General features: G+C 50.2%; 1 protein-coding gene across 1 annotated transcript; it reads left to right on the top strand.

Annotated features, from left to right (window-relative positions):
* Positions 1-296: 296 nt before the first annotated feature.
* LOC142026021 (olfactory receptor 10A7-like) lies at positions 297-1235 on the top strand. The gene has a single exon (XM_075018772.1). It carries the CDS (start codon positions 297-299, stop codon positions 1233-1235), a length of 939 nt encoding a protein of 312 aa, XP_074874873.1.
* The last annotated feature ends 19276 nt before the right edge of the window (positions 1236-20511 follow it).

Raw genomic sequence — 20511 nt, 5'->3', positions numbered from 1 at the left:
ACCAGGTATTCTATTCTCTAAAAAAGGAAGTCAAGTTTCTTTTCTGAAGATGACAAAACCCAGCCATTCAGGGTCAAGGATTCTGTTCTCTCCTCTCTTTACAAACCTCCCTGCAGCAAGCAACCCATGTTAGGTTTGCAAACATTCATGCCGATCTTGGTCAAGCTCGCCTAACCCTGCAATCACATGTGTGCGGATGTTTGTAGTCTTTCTCTAGGCTAGAAGTGTGCGTGATGGTGGACAGGCCATCAGCATCCTCTAAGAGCCTGTTGTTTGGATTGCTCTGTACAGGGAAAATGTCCCAAAGAAAAGGCTTGGAGAATCACACTGTTGGATCTGGATTCATACTTCTGGGATTTTCTGGCCACTCCAGCTTGCAGGGCCTGTGCTTCGCAACATTCCTGGTCATCTACCTTGTGGTCCTCACAGGGAACAGCCTGATTGCTCTCATCACAGTGGTGGACTCAAGCCTCCACAGCCCCATGTATTTCTTCCTGAGGAACTTGTCCTTCCTGGAGGTCTGCTACACGTCAGTCACTCTGCCAAAAATGCTGGTGGGTTTCCTGATGGAAGATGGCCGGATCTCCTTCCTTGGCTGTGCTGCCCAGCTGTATTTCCTGGTTTTGTTGGGCAGCATCGAATGCCTTCTCCTGGCTGCCATGGCCTATGGCCGCTACACAGCCATATGTGACCCCCTGCACTATACCCTCATCATGAGCAGGGGTCTCTGCATCAGACTGGTGGTGGGGTCGTGGATAGCTGTCGTTCCAGTGCAAGTCGGACAGACCTACCAGGTGTTCACTTTGCCCTTCTGTGCATCCCATGACCTTCACCACTTTTTCTGTGATGTTCCCCCTCTGCTGGAACTGGCCTGTGCCGACACTTTCTGGCACCAAGTGATGCTGTACACCATCATCCTGGTATTTGCCATCCTTCCCTTCTCCTTAATAGTTATTTCTTACATTCAAATTATCAGGGCAATTCTGAAAATACCTTCAGCTCTGGGCAGGCACAAAACCTTCTCCACCTGCTCTTCGCACCTTGGGGTGGTGACGCTCTTCTACGGATCAGCCACAGTCACCTACTTAAAGCGACGGTCAAGGGATTCTGTAGATGCTGACAAATACCTTGCCCTGCTTTACACAGTTGTGACCCCCATGTTTAACCCTGTCATCTATAGCCTGAGGAATAAGGAAGTGAGAATTGCCTTGAAGAGACTCCTACGGACAAAGTGATACTACAGAGTATGTAAAATAGTCCTAAATAGTACCAAATGTCCCACTGGGGTACGTGGTTGCCTGAACAAAGGCATCCCATATTTGCTCAAAGAAAACTACATGTCCAGCCTGGCTTTCATCCTCCTCAAGAAGGGGAAAGGTGTCCTGAGGCATTCCTGTTAGGTCCTGCCCCACCACGATATCTTTGTACGCCAGAGTATCTTCAGTGCCCCTAAGCATTTTAATGCAAATAGCTACTTCAAGCTGTGTCTGACCTATGTAATATTAAAGGGAAATAGTCAAAGCATGGTCTGTAGTCAATGAAGCCCAGAGGGTGACACAACCGATGAAGAGATGACTACCTTCAGGTTTGAGAAACCACTTGCTAGACCCCATGGACTATCTACAGTGTCCCTGCGTGCAATCAGCTAAAAAAAGAGATGAAGGTCATGTTCCCCCGCTATGTTGTCTTGCACTGAGTTGTGTAATGCTTGACTATCTTGACATAAAGAATAATAATAAAAAAATAACTAGGGGGACAGTCCAGCACTGGAATAGGGTCCCAGAGAGCTGTGGAGTATCTGTTTGTCATGGTTTAACACCAACAAGCAACTAAGCACTGCAGAGTTACTCACTCACTCTCCAGCAGTGAGGTGGGGGAGAGAATTGGAAGAGGAAAAGTGAGAAAATTGGTGGGTTGAGTTAAAGGCAGTTAAATAGGTAAAGCAAAAGCTGGGCACACAATCAAAGCAAAAGAAGGAATTCATTCACTCCTTCCTATCAGCAGGTAGCTCTTCACCCATCTCCAGGAAAGCAGAGCTCCATCACGCAGAACAGTTACTTGGGAAGACAAACGCCATCACTCCAACACCCCCGCACCCCTTACTTCTTCTGCCAGCTTTTATTGCTGAGCACGATGCCATATGGTCTGGGATATCCCTTTAGTCAGTTGGGGTCAGCTGTCCCAGCTGTGTCACCTCCCAGCTTCTTGTGCACCTCCAGCCTACTCGCTGGCAGAGCAGTGTGAGAAGCAGAAAAGGCCTTGACATTGTGCAAGCACTGCTCAGCAGTAACTAAAACATCCCTGTGTTATCAACACTGTTTTCAGCACAAATCCAAAACATAGTCCCACACAAGTGTCTATGGAGAAAATGAACACTCTCCCAGCCAAAACCAGCACAAGCATTTATGTATGGAATCGGCTTTGCAGCTCTGAAACTGTCTCTTTGAAAAACTAGCCTGGTGTGGGTTTTTAGCCCAAATGCCTATGCAGCTCTGAAGTGTGTTTCCACATATGGAGCAGCTTTGCACAATGTCTAGTCCAAGAGGGGAAATATCTCAGCCTGCAATTGGAAATGGCGGATGCTGCGGGGCGGGGGGGAGGATGAATGTTTTTCCTGAGACAATATTTGATATGCATACAATACAAAAAGATTGCAAAGGTGAATGGGTATGACAGAAAGAGGAAAACTGCCCACCCAATGGAGCTTTGCAGAAGGAGGAAGGAGCGGTACACAGCATGAGGTGACACCAGTGGGATTAGCACGTAGGAAAGACTTTTGAAGGGAAGGCTTTGCAAGGGCATACCCTGACTTCACCCAGCTGCAAAATAGAGACTGGGCAGTGTATTGAAGTGATGGTGAGAAGTGTCCTGGGGTAAAAGAGTGTGGATGAGAGAAGGTTGGAGAGATTTGGGCTGCAGAGATTTGAGGTAGTCCTTGGGTGTTCAGAGTAGGCTGAGCTTTGGAAATGAGAACAATAAAGCAGCTCTCAAGGATGTTGTGGAAATAGTAGTACTATCACTAAGAACAGTAACAGCACAGTGCTGTAAGGGAATTCCTTCTTCTTCTTCATTATGATTAATTAAAGCACTTTCATTTCATTCCCAACATTCATTTTGACATGACAAAAGAGCCATAAGTTCTCGGTAGTTAGCCTCTGGCATGAGCTCTTAAAGCAGTGGTTTTTCTCTCATAGCTAGTTCTTTGTTGTCATTTACATGTTACACTTCTTAGACAGCATTGCCCTTTAAATTATCCCTGCCTCATTTCTTTTCTCCCTGTTTTGTGGAGGAGAGGGAGATGGAAGAGGGGAGATGTTTTTTTTTTAGCCAAAGGCAGCAGAGGGACAGATCCCAGATTAGTGCAAAGGCACAAAGGAAGCCAACATTGCCCTGTACACTAACACAAGACTGTTACTGACATTTCCAGTCTCTGAAGTCCAAATTGTGCAGCAGAGGCCCTGGGAGCTCTGAACTCCTTTCATCTGTCCTGCATCTCAACATGTAGAATGAAACTAACCTAGTCAAAAAGATTCTTTGGATTCTCTTCACAGCCTGAAGCACCTCATTTACCAGGAGACTGCCCAGGAGACCAAAAGAGGACTCATGCTCCTCTGCACATAAAGCTTAGGTGTTCCCAGGAATCTCAGGAGGCACGGCATACCGATTCCTGGGTTCAAGGAGCTGGTCAAATGCCTTGTCTCCATTTCCGTAATGGTGGCTTCGATGCCTGGCCCATGTGCGGACTCTGTATGGGGATGCTGACGTTCATGGAGCAATCTGCTTGGACCTGAGAGCTGGCTGGCCCTGCTTGGAATCAAAGGTAGAACTTGAGACCTCCTGAGTACAGGACCATTCCACCCTGAGTTGTCCTATGACCCTCTGCTGTAGAGACCCCCACCTCCAGCTGAATCTTTTCTCCTGGGGCACACTGCAAGGCACAGGCTTATGGAAGGGTTGTTGGGAAAGGGAGTGCTGGGATCTCTGGTCCAGCCTCCCAGCAAAGGGTGGGGTATTGCCAGTTCCAGGGTCAGGTTGGCTGAAACATCATGGGGTTTATTCTGCTCCCAGTGCAGACCTTGCCCCCTTCCCCTTGAAAAACTTCAGGATGTCTCTGTTGGCCAAAGCCGCAAGGGTGTCAAAATGCCTCTGGACAGAAACTCCAATGTGTCAACATTTAAGACTTGTGGGCCAATGGCTCTGGCAAGATAGCAATATGGGGAACTGCAGGACATTACGGGTAAAGAAAGAGAATGACACGGTTAACTGAGTGGCACCCATGGTCATAAACATTACAGCAACCATCTCAGAAGTACCATAAGAGGGTGCAAAACAAGAGATGCAGGGCCAATGGGGAAAGGATTAACATGGCAGGCTACTCTTTTGGAGGGTAGCAGAGAACAGCTTGGGCAGAGGGAAATGAAAAGGGAAGCAAAGGATGTGGTCAGGGCTGTTTGGGGACACCTGTGAAGCAGCCCTGCACCTGATGTGAAGTACTTCTGTGGTCAGGGAGAACCTGGGAGCTTTCTCTCATTTGAAGACATGAAGGGGAAGGAAGGACAGCATCATTCAGGCTGGAAAGGACCTTGGGAGGTTTCTCGACCAACCTCCTGCCCAAGACAGCGTCAGACCAGATTCCTCAGGGCTTCATCCAAACATGGCTTGGTCACTTTCTGGGATAGAGCTGGCACACACCTTCTGGGTAATGGCTTCCAGCACTTGACTATTGTCATGTTGGAAAAGTTTCTTCCTGTAACTACCCTGACCTTCTCTTGTTTCAGCCCATTGCTTCTTGTCCTTGTGTCTTGTACCATGGACATGAGCCTGACTTAGTCTTCCTGGGAACAGTGCAATGCTGCTGCATGTTCCCCCATCATCTTCTTTTCTCCCAGACAAACAAGCCCAGCTCTTTTAGCTTCTTTTCACATTCCAAGTGCTCCTGCCCTGACCACCATGGTGCCCCTCCACTGATCTGGCTCAAGTTTACCAAGGTCTCTCGGGTATTGTGGGGTCAAAACCTTGGCAAGTATTCTGGATCTGTTCTACAATGTGCTGAGCAGAGGGGGGTAATCACTTCCCCTCTCTGTGCTCCTTCTCATACACCCAGGATGCCGTTCGCCTTCTCTGCTGATGGCTCATCTTTTGCCTAATGAAACCCAAGGACCACCAGAACTTCTCCCACAGAGCTGCTACCCAGGCATGCAGCCACTGGCCTCTGTCATTGCTTAGGTCACCTTGGGGCATGGACTTTGGATTTGTCTTTATTGGATATCATGAGGTTCCTTTTGGCCCATCCCTCCAGCCTGTCTATGTCTTTCTGAGATGGCAGCCCTGCCCTCCAGTGTAGTGTCTGCTGTCCTCAGTGTGGTGTTGTCCTGGTTTTGGCTGGGATAGAGTTAATTTTCTTTCTAGTAGCCGGTATAGTGTTACGTGTTGCATTTAGTATGTGAAGAATGTTGATAACACTGATGTTTTCAGTTGTTACTAAGTAGTGTTTAGCCTAAAGTCAAGGATTTTTCAGCTTCTCAAGCCTGGCCAGCAAGAAAGCTGGAGGGGCACAAGAAGCTGGCACAGGACACAGCCGGGGCAGCTGACCCAAAGTGGCCAACGAGGTATTCCACACCATGTGACATCACATCTAGTATATAAACTGGGGGGAGTGGGGCGGGGGGGAATCACCACTCGGGGACTAACTGGGTGTCAATTGGCGGCTGGAGAGCAATTGCACTGCATATCATTTGTACATTCCAATCCTTTTATTATTACTGTTATCATTTTATTAGTGTTATCATTATCATTGGTTTCTTCTTTTCTGTTCTTTTAAACCATTCTTATCTCAACCCACGAGTTTTACTTCTTTTCCCAATTTCTTCCCCATTCCACTGGTGGGGGGGAGTGAGTAAGTGGCTGCATGGTGCTTAGTTGCTGGCTGGGGTTAAACCACGACATCATCCCAACCCCAAGAGGAGCATGGGGGATGGTGAAGAGGGGGTTAACAGTCACTAAAGAACAACTCTGCTGCTCCTTCCTCCTCACACTTGTCCCCTGTTCCAGCTTGGATCTTCTCCATGGGATCCCACCATATTTGCAGTCAAGGCTATGTGTTGTTCATTCCTTTCTGTCTTACTTGTCTCCTTTCTACTCACAGAATCACAGGCATGTTGAGATTGGAAGGGACCTCTGGAGATCATCTAGTTCAGCCCCCTCAGCTGAGCAAGGCTCAGCTGGAGTATGTTGCTCAGCACCTTATCTAGGTGAGTATGGAATACCTCCACGGATGGGGCCTCCACAACCTCTCCGGGCAGCCTGTTCCAGTGTTTAAACACCCACACAGTCAAATACTGTTTCCTTGGGTTCAGATGGAATTTTATACCCATTAAGAAGATCCCCCTCAGCCTTTTCTTCTCCAGGCTGAACAGTCCCACATCTCTCAGCCTTTCCTCCTAGGAAAGATGCTCCAGTCCTGTAAACCAGCATTGTGGCCCTTTGCTGGACTTGCTTGAGTAGGTCAACAAGTATGATGCACTGGGCAGCCCAGCACTTGACACAGCACTCCAGCTGTGGCCTCAGCAGTGCTGAGTAGAGGGGAAGGATCACCTCCCTCCCTCTGCCAGCAATGCTTCTCCTAATGCAGCCCAGGAGGCTGTTGGCCTTTGCCATGAGGGGGCATTGCTCGCCCATGCTCAGCTGCTTGTCCTCTGGGACCTCAAGGTCCTTCTCTGTGGAGCTGCTGTCTAGCTGGTCGACCCCCAGCATGATGTCCACAGTGTAGCTGGATCACAGGCTGTCCTCCCCCAGGGACTTGTCCTTCTTGAAGATGAGCTTCACCTCTGGCACAGGTCCCACATTGCTGCAGAGTCGCCTGGGACAGCAAACCCCTCTCCTGCCAGGGCTGCACAGCCCAGGCCTCTTTCTCTCTGGCCTTGGGGACTGCAGCTTTGGCTCTTTGTGGAAACATCATTCATCATGATGTTGCCACCTGCCATCTACTCCAGCATGCCTCTGCTGAGAAGAAAAGCCCTTCTAGACAAGGACTCCCAGCACTTGGCAGAAGGTTTCCTTGTTACAAGTCTGCCCTTGGCCCTGGAGACACATCTGAGGTGCTGCAGTCCTAATGGGCATCAATGCCCACCAGCAGGGGCATGGACAGCGGGAGCCCTGTGTGCCATGACAGAACTGTGAGATGAGTGGAATAAGAGCTGAGGTGAGGAAGGACAGCTCCCATGGGTTATTTGGTGAATGGAGACACAACATGTTTAGGAGAGACTGACAGAGGAGATGAGAAGTTGGAGATGCCTTCTGTGATGTCAGGGCAGCTCAGATATGTGTGGACATTCTCTCTGGGACAGGCAACTGATGAGGTGGGAGCTTCTGTGTGAGTCGGCTTCTAAATAGGCCATCCAATCTGATGCTCCCCTGGACCTAGAACTCCCAGAAGAGGAAGAGCTTGTCAGGGATGTGAAGGCCAATGTCAACCTTGGCAATAGTGACCATGAAATTGTGGTCTCCCAGATCCCCAGGGATGGGAAGAAGGAGAGTAGCAGAGAGCAGACCCTGGACATCAGGGAATGTGAATCTGGCCAATTGAGGGCACTGGCAGGTGGGGTCTAAGATGGCAGTGTCAGGGCCCTGGGCAGCATCACCTGCGGCTTCCACCCATACCTGTGTCCATGGGCCCAGGTGACCATTGAAGCCTAGGCCTGAGTTTCAGCCCCAGCTTGGTCTATGCTGTAGGGCTACTGGTCTCCAGACACAGCCATAGACACAACCTTGCCTGTCCATGGACTTTGTTGATTCAGACTTGCAGGCTCACTTACTGCCTGGATTCTTTATGGGATGCACAATGCAAGGACTCTGTGGCCCTCCAAGTGCCAGAACCCAGCTGATTCATGGAGGCCTACAGCCTTTCTGCTTCCTTCCTTCCTTCCTGTCATCCCTTGGTCAGGTTTTGGGAGGAGAGGAAGGAAAAGCAGGGGCGGTTTCCAGGTGCCAATGATTGAACTGGGGGAGCAGAGCCATCACATGTGAAATGATCTAAAGGCTAGGCCAGTTCAAAACTGTTATCTTCTGCTGCTGTCTCAGAGGCCTTAAATCTTCAGCAGGAACCTGGCAGCTCTGAGATCCCTCCATCTCCCCCTCTTTTAGCAATTAAGCTGATAGTGCCCCAGTCACAGGCTTGCTTTCATTTCTGTTTGTAGCCTAAAGCACCCCATTGGTCTGCTGATATGCCAGGAAATTTGCACAAGGAACCCACTCCCGTGGACAAGAAGGTGGATGTTCCCAGGAATCTCAGGAGGTGTGGCATACCCCTAGCTGTGTTCAGGGAGGTGTGTCCAGAGAAGACCTTGATGCTGTGCAAACACTATTCAGCAACAGCTAAAACACTGGTGTGTTATCAGCACTGTTTTAGGCATCAATGCAAAACATAACACCATAGGGGCTGCTACGAAGAAAGTGAACCCCACCCTAGCCAGACCTGGGACACTTGAACTAGGGTCCCAAAAATGGACACAGTGGTGTATAGGTGGTTTGACAAGTGATGGGCAAGGGAGACAATATTTTCCCTCACTCTTTTGGTGAGGCTCCTCTTTCTACTCTCCAGGACACTGCTGGCCACATCTGCTACCAGGTAGCCCTGGATCATGTGGATCACTGCTGGATTGTGTTTTGCCTTCTGTCCCACACCACCACCAGAGCTGTTTCCTCAGAGATGCCCTCTGGCCAGGCAGTCCCCTTCCCCTGCCACTGCAGGGTTTTAGTCTATCCCAGGCACAGGATCTGGCCTTTGTATTTTCTGTATCTCACAATGTTCCTGACAGGACAGTCCTTCTGCCTGTTAGGATTCCCCTGAATGGCATCCCAAGGCACAGGAATGGTCCTCCCAATATAGTGCCATCAACAAACGTGGTGAGAGTTGCGTCCTCTGGGTCATGGATACAGGTGTTAAACTGCACAGCACCCAGGAGAGTCCCCTGTGCAGCCCCACAATACCCCAATATGTCCCACTGGCCTCCAGGTAGGGTATGGCCCCTTCACCACTGCTCTCAGCCTCATCATCCAACTGGTGCTTTGCCCATCTCTTTGTCTGTCCATCCAGACTGCAATGTCCTAACTTGAGCAGAAGAATATTGAGGGAGACTGTGCTAAAAGTCTTGCTGAAATGGAGGTAAACAACATCCACCGTGCTCCCCTCGTGCACAAATGCACTTCCTTCATCATGACGGCAGTCAGGTGGGCAAGGCCTGATTTACCCTTGGGAAGTCCATGCCAATGTTCTCCTTTTTTAGGTGCCCAGAAATGTCACCCATGAGGAGTCATTCAATGGCACACTCCTCATCTCCAAGTGACCTTGTACAGCCTGTGGCTCCCTGGGTTGCACTTCTGGACTCTTTAAAAGATGGGCACAACTTTGGTTTGGCTTCACTCTCAAGAGACCCCTACCAATTCCATGACCCTTTACAGAGGACATTCCAAAGAAATATCAGAACTCCCCTGTTACTTCGCTAATACTATTCTGCTTGTTCTTCGGTGTATTTAGTTGCTCTAGTCTTTCATGTAGTTACACCTGTCCTGACAAAATGGCCATTTGTGAAAGTCATCTTTTCAGATGCAGACTGCCTAGGCAAAGGCCCTTTCCATGATGCTCCACTTCTCTCCTTCCCTTGCTCTTTGTTCATTCAGATACCTCTCCCCTACGAGCTGCTTTGAGCTTCAGGGAGCTAAGAGCTTGCCTGTCTTGCAGTAGTCTAATTGTCTCTTTAGCCAATTCTTTAATTGTGTTTATATCTAACTTTTTTGTATCCATCACAAACATTTCTCTTAAGATTATCTCTTGTAGAAAGGCAGCCTCATTAGGGGAAGCTTGTACTTCGCAAGCTGTTGAGGAGTGCGACTTATTGTTTATGAAACTTGATTATGATTTTCTTTGCTTTGCTTGCAAATAGGAAAAATTCTTCTGGGCCTGTGTGCAGCCAGTTCTCTAAGGAGAGCAGGGGGGAGATGGTGCAATGGAGCTGTAACCTCCAGCTGTAGAGATCAGTGGAGAAGTCTGAGGCAAGGAACAAAGATGTAAGCCCCAGGTGGCCAATGTCAGAAGGGGTGAGGTTTGAGAGGTGAGGAGCAAGGGTGTCCATCCAGTGTCAGACCTCAAGGGACTGCTTTTCCTAGCTGTCCAGACCTCCTGAGGAGACACTCTGGATCAGTATCACTTGCAGAATGCTTCTATATTACCTCTTCTCTAAACTGAAAAGTAAGAAAAACTGTTCTTTAAAAGAAAAAAATCATGGGTATAGATGCACTTTGAAATCTTCCTCCTTAACTACACTATGACATTTTTCTAATTAGCCGTACAAGTCTTGAAGACTTGGAGATAATTGCAGGAAGACACAAGGCTCGTTAGAACTTTCTGTATCCTAATGAGCCCCATGGTGTATTTGAGGCTGAGTCCATGAACCTCAGCTACTGAGAGCAGACTGAAAGAAACTTCTCAAGAAGCCAAAGTCAGAAGCAAAGTACCTTGAAGAATTAATGGAGCCCACTGAGGGCCATTCCTGACAAAGCCTCCCCAGGGACTCGTTAGAGCAGATACATGGAGGCTGTGATTGCAGGTAGGCAAAAGCACTGTGAAGGTGGCTACAATGCTGAGAAAATATTTGGTTTGTTTTATGAAGCAGAAAGGCCAAGGCCTGATCTCCAGGCCCTGGGAAGACAGATTCTGTCCCTGACATGTGGGTCAGGGCTCTTCCTGGGGGCAGCGAGATGTGAGGGTGAGCAATGCCAAGTGTAGGAAAACTGTACAGTGCATCCTGGTTTCCCCAAGCAGGGGTGAGGAAGAAGCTAAGTCCAGAGACTCAAAACAAGTTCTGCCTGGTAGGCCTCAGTGGCAGAAGCTACTGTCAAATCCAAAGTGACAAATCCCTTGGACCTGTTTGGCCAGAGCACTTGGCCATCTCTACTGCAGGCTGTCATAAACTGTCCCATTACTTACCTCTTTCCCTTCAGGCTGTTGATGGCCATCTTGCTTTCCCACCTAGCTCTCACCCCAGCATTTCTGTTCCTTCATGGATGTCTCTCCAGCCTGGCTGGATTTTCCTTGAAACACAAGGCCATGGGCTGATCCGGGCTCTCTCTGGGTGACCTCTTGCACCACAAGGCTACCCTTTGAGTGACATTTCTTTCTCAACACATCCAGTCTGAACCTTCCAAGCTGTGCTTTGCGCAGGTTTCCTTCTCTTCCCACTACCAAGAAAAGCTCCATCATCTCTGAAGCCACCCTTCAAGCAGGTGCACTCTACTACTATAGTGCCCTCAGCCTCCACTCCACCAGGCTAAAGAAGGCCAAGTCCCTCAGCCTCTCCAAAGAGGCCCCATCCTGGCAGATGTCCTCTGGGACCACTCCAGTTCTTCCCCACTCCTCCAGACCAGGGAAGAACCCCACACGCAGACACACTAGTCCAGATGTGTCCACATCTCACTGAGGAATGACAACACCCTTGCCTGGGTGGCCACGCCTCTCCTAATACAGCCCTGCATGTATTGGCCTTATTCACTGTTTGTAGTGTTTCCTCTATCAAATGGCATTTTAAATGACACTGCACAGAGGCTGCGTGCCTTTCTTACTGGGGACGTGAGAAGCCAGAACCTCCATGTACAGAACAACCACCAAGTCATGTGCCTGCTGCTGGCTACCAGATTCTCAGGCAGAAGTGATGTCATAGTCGACATGCCAGCCATGTGTCTGCTGATGGTCAATGACCCCAAGAGACTGGAGATTCCAGTGACCTCACACTCGCCTTCATGGCCATGTGCCTCCTACTGGCCTATGAGCTTCTCAGACAGAATTGGTGTCGGAGTGACAGCCCAACCCATCAGCCTTCTTGTGGCATGTCAACTGACCAGACAGAAGTAACCTCACCACGATCTTCCAAGCCACGTGCCTGCTGCTGTCCCATCATGTACTCAGGCAGAAGAGGTGTGAGAAGCCATATCCGAGCCCTCGTCCTGGACGGGCCTACCAGGTACTTGGGGAAAGGGATTCTCACAATCAACACGCTTCTGCTGGCCTGCCAGAGACACTGGCAGATGTGAGCGTAAAAGCACATATCCCAGGCATGAGTCAAGGGCTGACCTATCAGCTCCTTCAGAAAGAAGTGACCTCACAGTCCCTTTCCCAGCCATGTTCCTGCTGCTGGCCTATCAACTCCAAGGACAGAAGGGACCTCCCAGCCACCTTCCCAGCCTTGTGCCTCCTGCTGTCCCATGAGATCCTGAGGCATAGCTGACCTCACCATAGCATTCCCAACCATCTCCTCCTTGTGGCCTATGAGGTTGTCAGACTCAGATTACCTCATATACCTCACACCCACGAGGGTAGGGAGGCCAGAACTACCCCACCCACGTGTTTAGAGAGGCCAGGTCTACCCAGCCTGTGCAATTAGGGAAGACTTGTGTAACACACCCACGAGGGTAGGGAGGCCAGGACTACCCCGTTCGTGCTGTTAGGGAGGCCATGACTACCCCATTCGCGCTGTTAGGGAGGCCAGGTCTACCCCGCCCCTGCGGTTAGGGAGGCTTGGTATAACCCACGCACACAGGTACAGAGGCCAGGTCTACCCCACCGGCACTGTTAGGGAGGCCTTGTCTACCCCGCCTGCTCAGCTAGAGAGGATACGTCTACCCTGCCCGTGCCCGAAGGGAGTCCAGGCCTATGCCGCCTGTCCGGTTAGGGAGGACAGGTCTACCCCACTGGCGCCAGTCAGGAGGCTACTTCTACGCCGCTTGCTGGGTTTGGGAGTCCTGGTCTGTGGAGGACCTTGGGTGGACCGAGGGGCCTGGGGAGGATATTTGACCTTGACATGATTACAGTGTTCCTGTGAGAGAACAAGAAAGGATGAGAAGCATGCCTGAGAAACTAAGTTTAAGGAATGTGTTGACCGTTTGCAGTTGTGATAAGGAACCTGAAAATGTCACCCAATGAAGGGTGAGAAAAACAACTTCTGACAACTTTTTGACCAATAAGGGACAGACATGTACAAGGTAACAAGTGTAACCAATATAAATTTGCTGGCTTGGAGTAATAAAAAAACCTTCTTTGCTTGTACTATAAGAATGCGTACGTGTTGTTTGTCCGTCTCAGCTGCGACAATTGGTGACCCCGACGTGATGCTGTACATAATGCTTTTGACTGCGAGGAGAGCAGTGGAGACAGAGCCCAGCATAGCTTGAGAGTGGTGGGAAGAGCTGCTAGCCCAGACCAATACTTGACACCTGGAGATAAACAGGTGAGCTGCTGCTAACATGGGCGTGACCCTCAGTAAAGAGGACGCTGGAATTGTAAACATGTGGAAAGTAATATTGTAAAAGAGAGGACTTGAAGTACAAGAGTTGATATTGCGGAAAATGCTCTTATGGGGCAAGCAACACAGATATAAAGCAGATAGAGTGACTGCATTTAGTGTGCCTGTGTGGCAAGGACTCGGGGACAAGCTGTTTGACAGTGCGTCCCGAGGGTCTAAGGAGGCAGCCAGCCTCCTGATGACGTGGCACCAGCTCCTTGAAACCATCCAAGACATTAAAGAACAAAGGGATAGGATGAAGGAGCCAGACGTCCCTATCATGGGGGGGAGGGCAGTCCTCTGCCACAGAGGACGTGGGGTCTGTTGCCCAGTCCTCTGACAAGCGCGCAGGGTGGCCAAAGCCACGGGGTTGACTAAAGAACCCTTTCGTTGATGACTGATGATGAGCGGCCCTCAGGACATCCTTGGACTATTAAAGATGGAACATATAAGCAGCCCCAGGACTTGGTTCCTGGTAGTGACGTATGCCCCACTGAAATGGTAGAGGCACCGGTTAACCTGCCCACCCCCCCTTGCCACCTGATTCAGAGGATCGAGATGGGCTGAATAGCCCCCCCCCGGGCATGGGGAGGGGAACAGGAGACCTCATGCCTCTACCCCCCTCTGCCAGACGAAACATCAGAGGATTGGGATGATCCCATGGACAATAATATGAAGGATTCTAAACCTGGGGGGTCTGCAGGAACACCAAAGGAGGGACAATTACAGGGAGGCTTGCATTGCTAAGGACAGCCCTGGATCCTTCCACCAGCTCGAATTACTGTCAGTCCCCACAATGCCCTGAAATTCTGGCAGCAGGTGAAAGCTCAAGCTCTGCAAGAAGGAAATTGGGACCTATCCGAGCAAATTAATGTTCCTGTGTCATGGTTTAACCCCAGCCAGCAACTAAGCACCATGCAGCTGCTCACTCACTCCCCCCCCATCCAGTGGGATGGGGAAAAAATCGGGAAAAGAAGTAAAACTCATGGGTTGAGATAAGAACGGTTTAATAGAACAGAAAAGAAGAAACTAATAATGTTAATGATAACACTAATAAAATGACAACAGTAGTAATAAAAGGATTGGAATGTACAAATGATGCACAGGGCAATTGCTCACCACCCACCGACCCGACACCCAGCTAGACCGAGTGGCGATTCCCCGCCTCAACTTCCCCGTTCCAATACTAGATGGGACTTCACATGGTATGGAATACACCCTTGGCCAGTTTGGGTCAGGTGCCCTGGTTGTGTCCTGTGCCAACTTCTTGTGCCCCTCCAGCTTTCTCGCTGGCTGGGCATGAGAAGCTGAAAAATCCTTGACTATAGTGTAAACACTACTGAGCAACAACTGAAAACGTCAGTGTTATCACCATTCTTCGCATACTGAACTCAAAACATAGCACTGTACCAGCTACCAGGAAGACAGTTAACTCTATCCCAGCTGAAACCAGGACACAGGGGTAGTGGGGCATCCTGCTGAAGTGAAATAAGCTGAGTTTTGATTTCGAGTCAACAGAAGGAGGACAGGTATTTCAGGGCTGGCATACAGAGAGAAATAGAAGATTCAAGCAAGTGTCAGGCTGTGATAGCTTGGGTGTGAGAGGAGCATGATCAGGGTATTAGAAGAAGGCAGACAGGTTGTGGGCAACTCACAGGCCTTGGCCAACCCTTGCTTAACCACAGTGTGTGTTTGAAGCAACAGCCAGTAAGGACAGAAGGGCATCAGTCTGGCTTGGGAGATCCCAAGGCCCGAGTGCGTTGGGGAAAAGGGGACGTAGCTAATGTCTGCGGGGAAACCAGCACAGGCATAGGACAGTGTAGGACAGCCTGCAATGGGGATGACTGAGGGCATTGCAGCAGGTGAGATCACCACCAGCCAACAAAATTGAGACCCTTCTCCTCTCCACCCTGGCTGCTGTCTCTTCCACTGAGGCCCATGAGAAGACACCAGGTTCTTATAGTCCCACGGCATTGTTGCCTCCTCACCCGCCCTCTGCCGATCCTGTCCTGCACTCGGCATTGCACACTCCCACTGCTCCTTGGAAAAGCCCCAAGCATCCCAGGAGGTAATGGGACCCCTTTCCCAGAGGATGGGGGTCAGGGCTTGACTGTTCTGCTTGGTGAAACACATCAAGGGTTTTCACAGCCAAATTCTACATTTGTTTTTTCCACCTCTAAGCAGTGCCTCTGACTTCCTGCTTCACCAGCCCCCAGGGACAGTCCCCTTTCTGGTCATTCCCTCCATGGCCTTTTCAGGGATGACCCTCACTGGAGCCCACGAACATGCTCGGAAACTTGGAGGTTTGCTGCTGACTTTAAATCTCTAGGGCCTTCTTCAATCTTTCAGGATCTGCAGTTCAGGAAGTCAGCACCAGAGGGCTCATTAACGTGCCAAACACCCTCACAAGTCAAGTCACTGTGCAACACTTTCCTTTAAGCCTTTGTCACGGTCCACTCGGTGGACTCATGATGGTTCGTTTGCTACGATCTCGAAAGTGCAAAATTAAGGTGACCAACACCATAGGGGATGGCAGTAATCACACTGTAAAACTTTATTGCATTGCCTGTGGGGAGGCACGCGATAGTTAGAGATGGGTGAAAGAAAGGAGAAAAGTAAAGTAAAGTTTAGAGAGAGGAGAAAGAGGGGTTATAGCTACCACCGCTGATCTCACGACGTTCTAACGGTCCCGGGTCCAGCTGATGCTGCGTCGTCGATCGTCGTGGTCCTTGGTGGGGAAGCTTCCAACTTCCGTTGTTCAGAAGTCATCTTTTATGCTTAGTAACACACCTTGCTCCACCTCTGCCTCAGGAGTCTCCACCCTTCTCAGAATACGATTATCATATCTCCGCCCTTCTTGAGTGAGGCTATCACGCAGGTGCGGGGTCAGTGTCCGAGGCGTGGTTAGTCTTGGAGGCGGGTAGCCTTCGACCAGGAGGTGTGTTTTGGTATTATAATGAAGCAAAGTTCATCTAAAGTTCATGATTTCTTCATCGGTGTTATGCCAACAGTGGCAATTCATCCTTTTTGACAGTAGCTATGCGGTTATCTCTATCGGTTCCAGCCAGGTACCTTCCAGGAACCTTGTACCGCACATTCCGTCCTTGGGACTGGCCGCTGCACTCCAAACAGGCCGTCGTCAGGTAATGTACTGTTCATGTTCCTGATGACAATGTTGAGACAATGCTGATTTTCTGACCGACTCTTACAGATTTATGGAGCGCCTCGAAACTACCAGCATCTCCCCAGATCTATGGAGTTCCCTGAAACTGCCATCATCTCCCCAGATCTATGGGGCTTCTCAAAACTGCTGATGTCTCCCAGGATCTGTGGGGCATCCTGAATATGATAGTGACTCCCAGGGCCTATGGGGTGCCCCGAAGCCGCCAGTGTCTCATAGGATCTCTGGGGTGCCCCAAATCCGATGGCATTTGCCCAGATCTATGGGGCTCCTCGAAACCACCATCATCTCCCCAGATCTATGGGGCTCCTCAAAACTGCTGATGTCTCCCAGGATCTATGGGGCACCCTGAATATGATAGTGACTCCCAGGACCTATGGGGTGCCCCGAAACCGCCGGTGTCTCGTTGGATCTATGGGGCGCCCCAAATCTGACGGCATTTACCCAACTCTGTGGGGCTCCTTGAATCCGCTATCATCTCCCCAGATCTATGGGATGCCTCAAAACTAAGAGTGTCTCTCCAGATCTATGGGGCTCCCTGAAACTACCAGCATGTCCCCACATCTATGGGGCTCCTCAAAACCGCCAATGTCTCCCAGGATCTATGGGGCACCCTTAATACGATAGTGACTCCCAGGACCTAAGGGGTGCCCCGACACCACTGGTGTCTCGTAGGATCTATGGGGTACCCCAAATTCGACGGCATTTCCCCAGATCTATGAGACTCCTCGAAACTGCCAGCATCTCCCCGGATATATGGGGCTCCTCGATACCACCATCATCTTCCCAGATCTATGGAGTTCCCTGAAACTGCCAGCATCTCCCCAGATCTATGGGGTGCCTCGAAACCTCCATAATCTCCCCATATCCACAGGGCTCCCTGAGACTGCCAGCATGTCCCCAGATCTATGGGGCTCCTCAAAACCGCCGATGTCTCCCAGGATCTATGGGGCACCCTGAATATGATGGTGACTCCCTGGACGTAGTGGGGTGCCCTGAAACCACCAGTGTCTCGTAGGATCTATGGGGTGCCCCAAATTCGATGGCATTTCCCAAGACCTATGGGGCTCCCTGAAACTGCCAGCATCTCTCCAGACCTATGGGGCTCCCTGAAGCTGCCAGCATCTCCCCACATCTATGGGGCTCCTCAAAACTGCTGATGTCTCCCAGGATCTGTGGGGCATCCTGAATACTATAGTGACTCCCTGGGCCTATGGGGTGCCCCGAAACCGCCAGTGTCTCATAGGATCTCTGGGGCGCCCCAAATCCAACGGCATTTCCCCAGATCTATGGGGCTCCTTGATACTGCCATCATCTTCCCAGATCTATGGGGTCCTCGATACCACCATCATCTCCCCAGATTTATGGGGCTCCCTGAAACTGCCAGCATCTTCCAAAATCTATGGGGCACTCCAAATCTGAAGGCAGTTCCCCAGGTCTATGGGGCTTCTTGAAACTGCCAATGTCTCCCCAGATCTATGGGGCGCCTTGAAACTACCAGCGTCTCCCCAGATTTACGGGGCACCTCGAAACTACCTGCATGTCCCCAGATCTATGGGAATCCCTGAAACTGCCAGCATCTTCCCAGATCTACAGGACTCCCTGAAATTACAGGCATCTCCCTAGATCTATGGGACTCATCGAAACCACCATCATCTCCCCAGCTCTATGGGGCTCCTCAAAACTGCTGATGTCTCCCAAAACCTATGGGGCACCCTGAATATGATGGTGACTCCCTGGACCTAGTGGGGTGCCCCGAAACCGCCAGTGTCTCGTAGGATCTATGGGGCACCCCAAATCCAAAGGCATTTCCCCAGATCTATGGGGCTCCCTGAAACCGCTATCATCTCCCCAGATCTTTGGAGCTCCTCGAAACTGCCAGCATCTCCCCAGATCTATGGGGCTCCTCGAAACCTCCAGCATCTCCCCAGATCTATGGAGTTCCCTGTAACTGCCAGCTTCTCCCCAGATCTATGGGGTGCCTCGAAACTCCCATCATCTTCCCAGATCTATGGGGCTCCTCGAAACCATCATCATCTCCCCAGATCTAAGGGGCTCCAGGAAACTGCCAGCATCTCCCCGGATCTATGGGGCTCCTCAAAACAGCCGATGTCTCCCAGGATCTATGGGGCACCCTGAATGCGATAGTGACTCCCAGGGCCTATGGGGTGCCCAGAAACTGCCAGTGTCTCGTAGGATCTCTGGGGCACCCCAAATCTGACGGCATTTCCCCAGATCTATGGGGCTCCTTGAAACTGCCAGCATCTCCCCGGATCTATTGGGCGCCTCGAAATGGGGAATGAAAAACGCGTGGGTCTAGGTATTGCAGAGTCTTCTTGGAGACTCTCCTGTGTCCCAGATACATTGGGCTTAGTGCCCGTTTGGCTATTCAAAAGAGAGCATTTCATGCACTTTGTCTCTTTTTTCCCCTCTGTGAATCAGGGGAGCTCATGACATCAATGTGTGACTTGCTGTGTGCAAAGAGCGGATATGGACAGATAGAGTGCAGGGCAGGGAGTGTTTTGAGGGTTCTGGGATCTCTGCTCACACAAAAATGTGGTTTTTGTTCATCTAAGGCTGTCTGCTCTGGGAAGTGGACTTCAAGAGGAGGTAACGTGGCCTTAATATACAGCCGCTGAGTGTATTAGATCACTGCATGCCTGTGTGCAGCTCGGTCTCCAAGCAGGAGGGAGTTGGTGCCCACGGGCTGAAACATGCAGCTACAGACTTCAGTGAAGAAAGCTCAGATTTGAACAAGGCTGCTGTAAGTGCCAGGTGGTTGAGGGAAAGGGTGGGGCTGGGGGTAGGGATGAAGAATGACCATAGATTGTTAAGACGGAAAGGTTCTTGATTTTTGTATATGTTCAAACTCCATTAGGAGGATCAATATGAATTGAGGATTTCTGATATCACATGGTGCATGAGCAGAAACATAAAGAAAAGTGGTGGTGGGGGGAAGAATTATTTCTTATTGTTTAGTATAGAAATCTTTCCACTTTGACTACACTCCTGAAATCTCTCTAATTAACCACATAAGAATTGAAGACCTAAAGAAAAATTATGCACAGAGCCTTGGCTCGTTAGGGAGTTTTCATGTTCATGAGCCCTCTGGTGCCAAGTTCCTGAACTGCAGATCCTGAAAGATTGAAGAAGCCTCTCAAGAAGTAAAAGTCAGCATCAGACTTCCAAGTTTCTGAGGGTGTTAGTGGGCTCCACTGAGGAACATCACTGAAGAGACTGTGGAGGGAATGACCAGAAAAAGAGGTTTCACCTGGGGGGCTGGTGAAACAGGAAGTCAGAGGCACTGGTTACAGGTGGAAGATCAATTGTAGAGGTGGCTGTGAAAGCCCTAAATGTGTTTCACCAAGCAGGATGGCCAAGCCCTGAGCCCCATCCCTCTGGGAACGGGGATCATTTCCTTCATGGGATGCTTACAGCTCTTCCTGGGAGCAGTTTGATGTGTGTGGGGGGGTGTGATGCCGAGTGAAGGACAGCAGTAGGACACCTCCCAGGCCCTTTTGGCAGTCGGTGAGGAGGGAACAAGGGCCTGGGGCTGTAAGGAACCGGTGTCCTCGCAAGGGCTTCAATGGAGGAGACAGCAGCCACCGTGGAGATGACAAGGACTTCAGTTGTGTTGGCGGGGAGGATGGGGGCAGCGCACAAAGGCCCTGTTTGCACCACAGACAGTCCTACACTGTCCTGTGCCTGTGCCAGTTTCCCTGCAGACTTTAGCTGCCTCCCCCTCTTTCCCCACCTCACCCTGACCTTGGGATCTCCCAAGCTTTACTGATGCCTGTGAAAGGCAAGACACTAGCTGCAATAAAACTTGCTTAGGAGAATGAACAGGATCTGATACTATGAGCTTTTACCTCAGGGTCAATGTGACCTGAAGACCCAACCTAAGCCAGCTCTTCATGACTGAGAACACCCCATAATGACAACAAAAGCATGGAAGATTTACCTGTCAAAAAGCAGGCATGTAGCCATGAACGAGGCATG

The sequence above is a fragment of the Buteo buteo genome, chromosome 31 (assembly GCF_964188355.1).
Source record: "Buteo buteo chromosome 31, bButBut1.hap1.1, whole genome shotgun sequence".
NCBI lineage: Eukaryota > Metazoa > Chordata > Aves > Accipitriformes > Accipitridae > Buteo > Buteo buteo.
Note: the sequence above shows the minus strand (reverse complement) of the source record. Positions and strands in the feature narration are given on the sequence as shown.